The sequence below is a fragment of the Hyperolius riggenbachi genome, chromosome 2 (assembly GCF_040937935.1).
Source record: "Hyperolius riggenbachi isolate aHypRig1 chromosome 2, aHypRig1.pri, whole genome shotgun sequence".
Classification (NCBI taxonomy): Eukaryota; Metazoa; Chordata; class Amphibia; order Anura; family Hyperoliidae; genus Hyperolius; species Hyperolius riggenbachi.
The window spans coordinates 41552453-41566406 of NC_090647.1; the positions used below are offsets into that span (position 1 = coordinate 41552453).

General features: G+C 43.9%; 1 protein-coding gene across 12 annotated transcripts in view; it reads left to right on the forward strand.

Annotated features, from left to right (window-relative positions):
* The window catches only part of DLG2 (discs large MAGUK scaffold protein 2), a 1711631-nt gene that overhangs the window by 610825 nt on the left and 1086852 nt on the right, over positions 1-13954 (forward strand). For 6 of the 12 annotated variants that reach the window (XM_068266685.1, XM_068266688.1, XM_068266686.1 and 3 more), the window contains one exon: positions 10605-10661. The exons of 3 other annotated variants lie outside the window; for them this stretch is intronic. In XM_068266685.1, coding sequence (XP_068122786.1) covers positions 10605-10661 — 57 coding nt within the window. The remainder of the gene's footprint in view (positions 1-10604; positions 10662-13954) is intronic. 3 more of the 12 variants (XM_068266687.1, XM_068266695.1, XM_068266691.1) reach the window with 1 other exon arrangement.

Consider the following 13954-nt stretch of genomic DNA (forward strand, 5'->3'; position numbering starts at 1 on the left):
GAATCTCCAGCGTGCTCTGGCATAGTGTATCTATGTCAACAGAGAAGAAAAGGAGCGCCGGCACTGCTGTCATTCACTTTTATTGATTCCGGCAGAAACAACATGCTAAAACATGCGTACTTCTGTACGTACTTACAGTACAACGTGGTGAGGACAAAGACCCAAAGGTGGACGCAGTGGTGTGGCGGTGGGTGCAGAGGGTAGGGAGCCTGACGGCCGTTTCGCGCTATGCGCTTCTACGGAGGATTTAATCACATCATGCATCAACCAATCTTGCAGGGAGCAACTGGGTGAGCAGCCCGCTCAGTGGGGCCCAGCAAGGAGGAGGGCCCTGTATTTTTACTCCCTCCCCTTACAATTCTCTTCCTGTTTCACCCTGGTATCTACCTCTCATCCTCCTACACTCCTCTCTGCCTCCCCCTTTTGCAGAAAAGTGTAGCAGCGGTATTGGCATCTTAACTCCTCCAGTTCTGGTTTAATTCGTCCTCTGCTGTGGCTCCTCCCTCGCACTCTGCCTCCTGGTCCTGAGTCTTAAAGGACAAGTCCGAGGAAAATAAAAAAATAAAAAATCAAGATCTACTTACCCAGGCCTTCCTCCAGCCCCTGGCAGCTGATATGTCCCTCACTGCAGCTCTGGTGTCTTGGGGTCCCCTCCATTGCAGATCCTAGCCTCGCCAGGTCAGAATCTTCTGCGCCTGCACAAGTCCGCAGCCGTGCTGTTCGTGGAAGCGATCCAATGGCTGGGAGTGTTCTGCGCAGGCACAGTGGATCTGTGCCTGCGCAGAATGCTCCAGGCTACATTAGCATGAACGTGAGCGCACTCGCGCAGGTGCAGAAGAAGCTGACCTGACAAGGTCAGAATCTGCAATGAAGGGGACCCCAAGACACCAGAGTTATGTTGAGGGACATATCAGCTGCCAGGGGCTGAAGAAAGCCTTGGGTAAGTAGAGCTTGATTATATTTTTTCCTCGAACCTTCCCTTTAAGGGGAGGAGGACACTAGATACTAGTGACAGGGTAGAGGCAGCAGTAAAATGGGGCATGCCACCAAGTTGTTTTCAGCCAAAGACATTGCAGGTTTTGCCTGGAGTGCCATGAGCTTTTTAAGGGCACCGCTTCTGCTCACTATGCTCCTGATGTAATTATGTCTTGCATTTAATGGATCCTCCTGCCACTCCCTTTAAGGCACAATATCAGGTCTATAGCGTGGCAAAGGGCCTCTGTAGCTACAGAGGCGCTCGGCCACACCCTACACCTGATATTGTGCTCTCCAAACCGATTGCCTGATGAAGCGGGATAGTGACCCGTGAAACGCGTTGCAAACTTGGAGCTTCTTAATAAATGTTACTGTAATTTATAGTAACGTCTAATTGTCCGGTTCATTTCTTCATGAGGGAGGTGAGTCCACCAACTTCCCCCTTTTAAACGGATTTTAATAAGATTACCCATAAGGCCCAACTTCTTTCCCACCTCAGTCTGTGAGCAATCAATTAGCAGAGGCATTTTCAAGCATTTATAGCAGCCCTACATAAACAAAATAAGTAAAAAAAATACATTAAATGTTTTTACCGAACACACCGCTGCGGGATTAAGTGCTGACTTTGTGCTCGCTCGGGGATCAGCTTTTGGACCCCATACATGCCCCGTGCATTCGCTTCCTTCCTTTCTTCACATTGATTTTCCTCCTACAAAACAATTCCGTTGTTAAAATGATTTCAGAATATCAATATTTTCCAGCAGGGGACGGAGAAAATGCAGCTACCTCCGCCTCCCGCTTGCACGCTTTCGCTTCTAATTCCTTAATGCTTAATCCGCTAATATGAACACACAAAAGTGCTAGAGCAATAGGACAAATAAATAAATAAATAAAACATAATAAAATAAATAAATGAGAACAAGAAAACAGGCTTATTTATGTTCCGGAGCGGGGTGACCTTAATTAGCCGGTGCTCAAGAATGGAAATGTAATTTCAGAGAGGCATGCCTGATTAGTTCATTGTAATTCACCATATCTGTCTTCATTTTTCTCGCTTCCATTTCGCTCCCAATGGAGGAATCACCTGGGCTTTCATGTTTGATATTCCGACCTCTGGAACGGCAGTGATAATTAAAGAACGCGGAGAGTTGGGTTTCGTTTAACGCTGGCATCTGGTCGGCAGTGGAACAAAGAGGAGGTCTTAAAGTGAACCTGCATCCAACAGTTTACGGAGAGTCGGGCCTGAGTCGTACTTCATGCCCGCCCCTTCCTGTGTCACTCAGCTGCTCTCATTGGCTGTCACCATCTCTTGTCATGTGATGTTAGTGATGGGATTAGTAAGCACCGGTGATCTTTGGCCAATGAGAGCAGCTTAGAGAGAGAGGAAAGGGCTGACTCTTGTCTGAGTCTCACTCTATAAACAGCAGGACACATCTTCACTTTAAAGGGGAACTTCAGCCTAAACAAACATACTGTCATTAAGTTACATTAGTTATGTTAATTAGAATAGATAGGTAATATAATCTCTTACCCACCCCATTTTAAAAGAACAGGCAAATGTTTGTGATTCATGGGGGCTGCCATCTTTGTCATGGGGGCAGCCATCTTTTTGGTTGAAAGTAGGTGACAGGGAGCAGGAGACACAGTTCCAACTGTCCTGTGTCTTGATCACCCCTCCCAGCTGCACGCGCTAGGCTTTAAATGTCAAATTCAAAATGTAAAAAAAAAAATTGCACCAGAACAGCAGAACGAGAACAATAACATCAGAAATCCCATCATGCTTTGCACAGCATTAGGGGGAAAATGCCCAGGCAGTTTTTTTCTGTGCAGCTAAAAATGAGGCTTGTATAAGAGAAACAAAGTTCTGATGCTGTGAAACAGTTAAAGAAACACCAGGCCTTTCCAGTGCTGCTGAGTCAATTTTTAGTCTGGAGGTTCACTTTAAACCCCCTTCCGGGACAGGAAGACAAAAGGCAAAAACTTTCGGTTTTCTGTACAACTGATCATTTTATCGAATTTGCATAAAATCAAATCTTTATATTATATCATAAGTGGCCACGTCTGGCCACTCATGATATCATATAAAGATTCGATTTTATGGCAATTTGATAAAATGATCAGTTGTACAGAAAAATCATATGTTTTTATTTTAGCAATAAATCTGATTGGATTTCCCATCTTTATTGATACACATGATGGAAGGAAGTATTTGATCCCCTGGTGATTTCGCTTGTTTTCTTACTGACCAAGAAATTACCAGTCTATGATTGTAATGGTAGGTTTATTGCAGCTGTTATAGACACAATAACAACAAAAGAGCCCTTAAATACAAGTACGGTACTCCAAATTCAGAGCTTGATGAGTATTGTAATGAATGAAAAAAAGTATTTGATCCCCTATAAAAAGTTGATGTAGTGCTTGGTGGCAGAACCCTTGTTGGCAATCACAGTGGTCAGATGATTCTTGTAGTTTTCTGCCAGGTTTGCACACCATCTCAGGAGGGAATTTGGGCGACTCTTTGCAGATCAAGTCAGTAAGGTTTTGAGGCTGATGTTTGGCAACTTGGCTGGATAGTGTACTGGTTAAGGGTTCCGCCTTTGACATGGGAGACCAGGGTTCGAATCCTGGCTAGGTCAAGTACCTATTCAGTAAGGAGTTCAAGGCAAGACTCCCTAACACTGCAGGGTGGCCTCCTGAGCGCGTCCCAGTGGCTGCAGCTCTTGAGCGCTTTGAGTCCGACAGGAGAAAAGCGCTATACAAATGTTCGGATTATTATTATTATTATTATTATTATAACTTGAACCTTCAGCTCCCAATTTTCTATTGGATTAAAGAGAACCCGAGGTGGCCTTGTATTACGTTAGTGGGGCACAGAGGCTGGTTGGGCACACTAACACCAGCCTCTGTTGCCCCATCGTGTGTGTCAAAGACCCCCCTGCTCGCCGCTATACTCCCCGCAGTGCTGGCGACACGCAGCGTGTCGCCAGCACAATGTTTACTCTATCGCTGTCTGTCAGCGCCGCTCCCACGCCTCCTCCGCATCGCCGCTACCCGCCCTCGTCCCTTCCCTCCAATCAGCGGGAGGGAAGGGGCGAGGGCGGGTAGCGGCGATGCGGAGGAGGCGGCGGAGCGGCGCTGACAGACAGCGATAGAGTAAACATTGTGCTGGCGACACGCTGCGTGTCGCCAGCACTGCGGGGGTATAGCGGCGAGCAGGGGGGTCTTTGAGACACACGATGGGGCAACAGAGGCTGGTGTTAGTGTGACCAACCAGCCTCTGTGCCCCACTTACGTAATACAATGCCACCTCGGGTTCTCTTTAAGGCAGTGGTTCCCAAACTTTTTTGAGTCGTGACACATCAAACCAAAGGTTCAGATCTCCGTGACACGTAGACTAAATGCATGTAATGAGAGACAGCGTTTCCCCACTAAATGCACATAAGAGACAGCGTTTCACCAGTAAATGCAGGTAATCACAGACAGCCTTTCACCAGTAAATGCACGTAATGAGAGACAGCTTTTCACCAGTAAATGCACATAATAAGAGACAGCTTTTCACCAGTAAATGCACATAATAAGAGACAGCTTTTCACCAGTAAATGCACATAATAAGAGACAGCTTTTCACCAGTAAATGCACATAATGACAAACAGCCAGTTGTCCCCAGTATATGTAGCCAGGGATATATGTGCCCAGTATATGTATCCAGGGATATATGTGCCCAGTATATGTAGCCAGGGGTATGTGCCCAGTATATGTAGGCAGGGGTATATGTGCCCAGTATATGTAGGCAGGGGTATATGTCCCCAGTATATGTAGCAAGGGTGTATATGTGCCCAGTATATGTAGTCAGGAGTATATGTCCCCAGTATATGTAGGCAGGGGTATATGTCCCCAGTATATGTAGGCAGGGGTATATGTGACAGCTTTTCACCAGTAAATGCACATAATGACAAACAGCCAGTTGTCCCCAGTATATGTAGCCAGGGATATATGTGCCCAGTATATGTATCCAGGGATATATGTGCCCAGTATATGTAGCCAGGGGTATGTGCCCAGTATATGTAGCCAGGGGTATATGTGCCCAGTATATGTAGGCAGGGGTATATGTGCCCAGTATATGTAGGCAGGGGTATATGTCCCCAGTATATGTAGCCAGGGTGTATATGTGCCCAGTATATGTAGTCAGGAGTATATGTCCCCAGTATATGTAGGCAGGGGTATATGTGCCCGGTATATTTAGCCAGGGATATATGTGCCCAGTATATGTAGCCAGGGGTATATGTCCCCAGTATATGTAGGCAGGTGTATATGTCCCCAGTGTATGTAGGCAGGTGTATATGTCCCCAGTATATGTCCCCAGTATATGTAGCCAGGGGTATATGTGCCCAGTATATGTAGGCAGGGGTATATGTCCCCAGTATATGTAGCCAGGGTGTATATGTGCCCAGTATATGTAGTCAGGAGTATATGTCCCCAGTATATGTAGGCAGGCAGGGGTATATGGGCTCGGTATATGTAGCCAGGGATATATGTGCCCAGTATATGTAGCCAGGGGTATATGTTCCCAGTATATGTCCCCGGTATATGTCCCCAGTATATGTAGCCAGGGATATATGTGCCCATTATATGTAGGCAGGGGTATATGTCCCCAGTATATGTAGCCAGGGTGTATATGTGCCCAGTATATGTAGTCAGGAGTATATGTCACCAGTATATGTAGGCAGGGGTATATGTGCCCGGTATATGTAGCCAGGGATATATGTGCCCAGTATATGTAGCCAGGGGTATATGTCCCCAGTATATGTAGGCAGGTGTATATGTCCCCGGTATATGTCCCCAGTATATGTAGCCAGGGATATATGTGCCCAGTATATGTAGCCAGGTGCCCCCCCCCCCCAGGAGGAGAGAGCGAGGGAAGGAGAGCGGCACCTCAGGGTGCTCTCCCTCCCTCGCTCTCTCCTCCGGAACGAAGTGCGGTGGCTAGCAGAGGCGCAGGAACTTACCTTCTGTGTCTCCGTCTGGTCTCGTCGCCGGCGCGATATGATTTGCCACTACTCTGGCCTGATCCAGACCAGAGCAGCGGCTGCAGAATCAGAACTTCCGACCGGCGCTTGGAGCGACACGGAAGGTAAGTCCCGCCCACTGCCAAGCTCCGACACACACACAGTATCGGAGGGGAGAGCGAGGGAGGCAGGGCACCCTAAGGTGAGAGAAGGGGGGGATATGGCCCCCTTCTCTGCCGCTGCCCACTGCTTTCCCTCCACTGCGCTGCTCCCCTCCGACACAGAGAGCCGCGACACATGCCCAAAGCTGCCGCGACACATGTATGTGTCGCGGCACATGGGTTGGGAACCACTGGATTAAGGTCTTGAGACTGACTAGGCCACTCCAGGACCTTAATGTGTTCTTCTTGAGCCACTCCTTTGTTGCCGTTGCTGTGTTTTGGGTCATTGTCATACTGTGGTCACTGTCATCCCTGGGGGATGGAGGTTCTCATCCAAACCTTGAGGCCCTTCATACATTTGGCCACTGCATCGCCCCATGTTATGCTTCCCTGTTGCATCGGCCACAAAAGTCTATGGAGACTTTCACATTTAACACAATGCGATGCGCTGAAAGTATCCTTCCCGCTGCATTCCCATAACGAAGTTTGCAGTGCGTTGTAGCACGATCCGTTCCTACCACACAGATTATGCAGCAATGGAAGTCAATGGGCGATGCAGTAAGTGTAAATGACGGGAGCGCGGTGCATGGACCGACAAAATCCCAGTGACATACTTCCTACCCAGCAGGGAGTACGTCACTGAGCGGGGGAGGGGGGGGGGGACTATGCATTTGACCCCATGAGGCAAGACCTTCCAATGAGCTCCAGACCAAAGATAAATGGTGGTCATTCCACTTCAGGACCAGAGCAATTTTCACCACCCATTCACTTCTCATTAACTTGCATGGACGAATATCTACGCCACCTGGAGCACTAAGTGGTTAAATAGGTTCCATTTCTGAACAGTTGTACCAACAATGGTCACCTTCTAACCAAGCTTCTTGCTAATGGTTTTGAGGCCCATTCCAGCTAGGGATGATCATTTAAATCCAGGATAATTGAAATTTCTGAATTCTGATAAAAAATGGGCTAACCACTTCGGAATTTTTGGGCAGAAATGCTTCATTACCACAACTCGGTAATTGAGGCCCAATCATAAAACTCAGAAACATTGAACCAATCAAAGAATGCAGAATTTGGTTGTTAAAATCAGATTGCCGTGGTGATTAAGACCAATAAAAAGACTTGAATACTAACATTTTTGAGTCTTCTTATTGTTCTAAGATTTCCGTGGTTTTCTGATTTTCAGAATAAATTAACACATTCTCTATTGGTCCAATACTATTGAGTATTTACGAAGTCTGAGTCTTATGATTGGCCTTAGTTTTGGGTGACTGGCCTAAATTTTTGAATTTATAAATTGGTTTACCGGAGGTATGCTGCGGTATTGTCACTATTGGAAATCATATTTTTTACGCAATCGGAAAATCTGCATTTCTGACCATCCCTAATTCCAACATTGTGCCGGTCAACAGTCTTGTCCGTACATTCTTCAACTAGTCCCGTATGTTCTTCAACAGCTCTTTGTTCTTGCCCATAGTGATGGAGAGGTCGTAATGGTAGGAACAGATTCAGGTGTGCTTTATGCACATGATGAGTTGAGATCAGGAGTATCTGTATGTAATTGATTGGTGGCAGAGCAGGATTATCCCCCAGGCAACCTAGGCAGGTGCCTGGGGTCTAGTGGGAGTCAAGGAGCCCCCCTGCCACCTTCTTTGACCTCTTTCCACTTCAGCTTACCAAAGGGGCCACAAATCTACTACTTCGCTTAAAGGGATACTGTAGGGGTGTCGGGGGAAAATGAGTTCAAGTTACCCGGGGCTTCTAATGGTCCCTCACAGACATCCTGTGCCCACGCAGCCACTTACCAATGCTGCGGCCCCGCCTCTGGTTCACTTCTGGAATTTTGCCTGCGTTGCTGTGTGCCTGTGTTGCCGTGTCCTCACTCCCGGTGATGTCACCAGGAGCATACTGTGCAGGCCCAGTATAGTCTGTGCCTGTGCCGTACGCTCCTGGTGACATCAGGGGGAGCGAGGACACGGCAACACAGGCGCAGTGGTTTTCAGGCTTTAAAGTCTGAAATTCCAGACGTGAACCGGAAGCGGGGCCGGAGCACCGGTGAGTGGCTGCGTGGGCACAGGATGCCTGTGGGGGACCATTAGAAGCCCTGGGTAACTTCAACTCATTTTCCCCCGACCCCCCCTACAGTATCCCTTTAAGGCCCCGTTTCATCTTAATCCACCTCTGATTGGTGGTAACCGGTGTGCTACATGGGCACAGAACCAATTTGTGTGCCAGAATTCTTGTATTGGTCAAAAACTTATTTCACTCAATGACATGCAAAACAATTTTTAACTTTCAATTATTGTGTTGTTTCTGGATTTTTGGTTGATCTTCAATCTATTTTCATTGCAATGAAACTACAAAAATGTTAATTTCTTTGTAAGTGGGATAGCTTGAAAATTCAGCAGGGGGTCAAATGTATTATTTTTCCCACTGTAAGTCGATCAGGAGTGGTGAAAACTTCTGTAAAGTTTTATGAAGAATTTGAATGGTTTAGGATAGATTGTTCATTTCATTAGGTCTTATTTATAGACCCTAAGCAATGTTCCATTTTTTTTATTTTTAGAATTGGGGAAACATTGAATACATGTCTGATATATTGATCAAAATTTTCAGATTTTACCCAGAAAAATTAATTGTAATTGAGAAGTAAAACTGTCCCCGCATGTGTCTGAGAAGTTAGAGTTGACTCTCCTGGGCGTCCGCCTCTCCTGATACTGCTTCTACAGTGGAAGTTGTGAAACAGGAAGTATCAGGAGGATGGAGCGTCAAGGAAGGTGTCGGATACCTGGGTAAGTCAGCTCCCACTGCTGTGGCTCCCTTTTTAGAAATTACCGGGTACAGGTTAGCTTCTTGCAAAACTGTGTTCAGCCATCCTTATTAGTGAATGCCTGTTGATAGCACCACAAGCTCACCACCACACCACATAGAAATTGCCCTTGTGACCACTGTTTTGGTAAGGGGTACCTGGGAGCAGGAGCTGGGGGGTCCTGCAGAGTGGCAGAGGAGAAAAGAATTATAAATTACCTGCTCCCAGCAATATAAAGATACAGGTCCTCTTCACTTACTGTTCAGCTTACAAGTGCTGTGCAACCAACCAATCACAAGACAAGAGACTGTAGCCACATGGTGATTGGCTGGCTGCTTTTACAAACTGAACAGGAAGTGGGGAGGGGCCTGTAATTGCCATTAGGAGCATGTAATATACTGTAGAACGCTCCGCTGCTGCTCAGCATTGTGTACAGGGCCGGGCGATCTAGCTCCTGGCCCCTCCCCTGGGTTGTAGGGTGTAGGCCGACAGGTCTCGGGGACAGGAAAGACCAATGTAGCTATGCCCCTGTGCAGGCTCCTAAAACTTGTCCTACAGTGTTCATTCATGGTTTGCTTGCTGCTCCAGTGCAAATCTGTTACAACAATTCACAACCTCCAATCATACAATTATTTTTTTTTGTAAAACAATAAAATGCAATTTTTAGTCCATTTGATTTCATTCTGCAGCAAAAACTTGTTTCTCTTTTCCCTCGCTGCAGAAAGAAATCAAATAAGTGAAAGCAGATCTGAACTCAGAACTTCCTCTCTGCTCTAAAAGATAAGCCACAGCATAATAGCCTTTAAAGAAAAAAAATATATTTTTGTTACAGCTGATGCAAATCCTGCAATAAATCTACAGTGTGTCTACTTCCTGTTTTCATGGAAGCAGACAAGGTTAACATCCTGTATTTACAAATGAACTGCTCTGCCGAGGACTGCTTAGATTCCTGAGCTGACACAGCTGAGAGATCAAATTACAGCTGTAAATAGTCACAGATGAGGGGGAATTAGACAGGCTAAACTTTCTAAATACATACAGGGTACATTTGTCTGTTTTCCTTCTGTCCTGTGCAAGAGTTCAGGTCCACTTTAAAGAGACACTGAAGCGAAAAAAATATATATGATATAATGAATTGGTTGTGTACTATGAATGATTACTAGAAGATTAGCAGCAAAGAAAATATTCTCATTTTTATTTTCAGGTATATAGTGTTTTTTCTAACATTGTATCATTCTCTAATATGTGCAGATTACACAACACTCAGCATTCAAAATGATTCTTTCAGAGCAGTCTGTGAACTAATGACCTCTCCTCTGCCAGAGGAAAAGTAAATAGTTAACTAACAGTTGAGATAATAAAAGTCAGATAACAGTCCTCTCCATGACTTTGAAAGTCGTAGAGATAATGGCTTTTTTGTATAGAGATAACAACTGGAGTTTCTTAACTCTTCCTGTACTGGAAACAATTAGACTGATGTATCTGATCTTAATGTTTTATTTCTTAGCTGTACTACACATACAAATCATAATATCATAGTTTTTTTTCGCTTCAGTGTCTCTTTAAAGCAATATGGTTGTATGACACCTAGAGGTCTTAAATGAACAATTTAACCTGAAATGTTTTTTTCACAATGTGTTTCATTTCCAGAAAAGAATAACCCAAATCTATGAGGACACAGAATTGTATGTACGTGATGACAGAATTGTATGTACAAGATGACTTTATGTTTGTACTCTCGTTGACGTATCATCTCAGGGTAGACCACAGATAGTTCCCTGTGCAGGAGTAATACGTATATATATATTTGCAACATTTGTATTTGCAACATGTGCAGTCAATGTTTGTTTGTTTGATTGTTTTTTTTTTTAAGCTGTTCGATTGAGTTGTACATTTACCTTTGTAAGTTTGATAGGTTATCCTTCCTGCAGAAGGCGGGGTCAATATGAATTTCATGTTGGTGTAGGCTTACATTGACGGTGTTTGGTTTTGTGAGACACACTTGATGAAGGGCTTGCCCACGAAACATGTAGGCCCTTATTCAATTTACTTTTCCTCTTCGGTGATATTTTCACATCTCGTCAATATAATGGCCCATATGCAATTAACGTTTTCTCCTGAGTTTTCTCCTAAGTTTTATTTTCAAATGTGTCTTTAAAATGCTTTTTAAATCCCTAGCAAGACAATACTTAAAATAATTTTGATAGTACTTTTTTGGTACTTTTTCAATTGCAACATGCTGAAAAAGTATTCTAAATGCAAGATAAAAAAATTATCACCTAGGAGAAAATTTTTATTTTCTCAGTTCATAGTAAAAAACACACTCTGTAGCATCATTTCAGAATCAAATATCTTCACCATAAATTGTGACAGGAACATAATCTAAGTTTTGTGATAAGCGGTGAGAATAGCCGAACAAAATTTGTTTTTTTTTTTTTTTATCTACAGTAGCACTTAAACTGGAATTGGTAAGACTGAAATAATGTGTTTTTTCTATTTTTTTCCTTGTTTTCCCCTTAAAATTCATAGAAAACAAAATAGTTTGAGGGAAAAATGGCATACAATGAAAGCCTGGTTTGTCTTGATAAAAAAAAATATATATTTCATTTCTGTGTCATAATTAGAGATAAAGTTATTTCTGATTAAATAAGGACATAGCTAAACTGTCAAAACATATAAGTGGGAAACAAGGTCTGGATGCGAAGTGGTTAACCTTATTTTTTATGATGGATCTAGTCTATGGAAATAGGCTAAGATGGTGAATTGAAATGATAAAAATAGATTTTAAAACAATTTATTTTAAGAAATATTTAACTACAAATTGACGTGCATATGTATTCACCCCCCTCAGCCATAAAACTCTTAAAAAGTCTTTGTGCAACCAATTACCTCCAAGAGTAACATAATAAGTGACATGAAGACTACCTGTCTGCAATATAAGTGTCACATGATCTGTCAGTATAAATACACCTTTTTCAGAAATTCCCCGGGGGCTTTAACACCACTAAGCAAGAAACGTCACACCATGAAGACCAAGAAGCTCTCCAAACAAGTCAGGGACAAAGTTGTTGTGAAATACAAATCAGGGTTGGGTTATGAAAAAAAAAGTATCTTAAAGGAATACTATCGATGTATGCATTTATTTTTAAATGCTGTATGTTGTAGCACACATTAGGACAAGTACTAGGAGCAATTTGATTCCTCACACAGCTGTTCCTCTCAGCTGTAAAATCCTCCGTCAGTTTTGGCCGTCAGTGTTTGATACAAATGTATCTATATGCTGAGGGCTCCCAGAGGGCTAAGCCCATGTCTGCACAGGGGAGTTGCTATCAACTCCTCAGTTTATAGTTTAATTATCACCTTGCTGAAAGAATCTTATTGATATGGTGGTAAGGGGTTAAAGATTCTAGCAATGTGTGTTTATTATCTTTGCTTCTCTTGACTGATAAAGATACTAATAATGCTAATTGTAAACAGTGGTCTGCCCCTCTCAGCAGCTTGTAAAGTGGATGCAGCCTGGAGTGAATCACCACAAGCAGGCAGCCAGACTGAGTGTAAACACAGACTATTGTTTATAGCTAGTTATATTCCAGCAATATTCCAGCTCATTTAGTTACCTGTTACCACCTCAGATCAGCCTATTTCTCCTCATGTCTCCTGCATGCTGTGAGTGACACAGTGAAATATATTTGTGAGCTGTGTGACAGAGTAACCAAGCAGCTCAGGGTGACCCAAACTACTATGAGCTGTGTGAGAAATGAATTTTTAAGCAGGGATAGCAAGAGAGAGACCTGGGTGAATAAATAAAGTGCCCCTAACACTAGTGGTAATGTGTACACTAATATACAGTATTAAAAAAAAAAGTCGTTTCAATCGATAGTACTCCTTTAAGATTTGAGTATCCCTCAGAGCAACATCCAATCCGCAATCTTTAAATGGAAGGAACATGGTACCACAACAGACCTGCCAAGAGAGGGACACCCACCAAAACTCACAGACCGGGCAAGGGGGGTTAGCAGGAAAAAAGGGCGCGCGAGAAGGGTGGGCGAAAAGGGCGCCATAGACTTTCATGCAATTATCGTTAATACGGCGAAAAAGCAGAAAAAAGGGCGCCGCGAAAAAAAGAACATTAAAAAATTAGAACATTATAGTTTTTGAAGTAGTTATCATTTTAGAAGCTTGTAACGTTATGGTTTTTGTCGTAGTATTTAGTTTATATGTACAGATTTTACGTTATCAAAGATATTGTCGTTTCTATGTGGAAAAGGCTGTTTCTGTAGAGGGAGGGGTTAGGGTTAGGCAACACCAGGGTGAGTGGTTAGGATTAGGCACCACCTGGGCAGCGGTTAGTTTTAGGCAACACCAGAGGGGGTGGTTAGGTTTAGGCACCACCAGGGGGGTGGTTAGGGTCAGGCACCACCGGGGGGGGGAGTTAGGGTTAGGCACCACCAGGGGGGGTAATTAGGGTTAGGTGCCACCAGGGGAGTGGTTAATTTTAGGCACCACCAGGGGAGGGTTCTGTGTGAGGGTAGGGTTGGGTTAAGCTGTATTGTTGAATTATGTAATTAATTTTAACGTTAATATCTTTTCGTTATTATTTCACATCTGTTATTAGAATGGTATTTATCGTTAACCAAGTTTGACAACGATGTTTATCGTTATCAGATTTCGTTATCCACCGGCGCCATTTCATTATCAAGTCGGCCCATTTTTCACTGTGCCCTTTTTTCATGCACGCAAGGAGAGCATTAATCAGACAGCACAGAGAGCAAAGCTAACCCTGCAGAAGTTAGAGTTCCACACAAGAGACTGGAGTGTCCGTCCATAGGACCACAATATGTCGTACACTACACAGAGCCCGGCTTTCTGAAAGAGCGGCCAGAAAAAAGACACTACTTCACATTAAAAATAAGAAGCACAATTTGAGTTTGCCAAAAACTTTGCTTGGGCACCAGAACACCTAAACTGGAGATTAGACCCATATGTCGGTGAAACAGGTT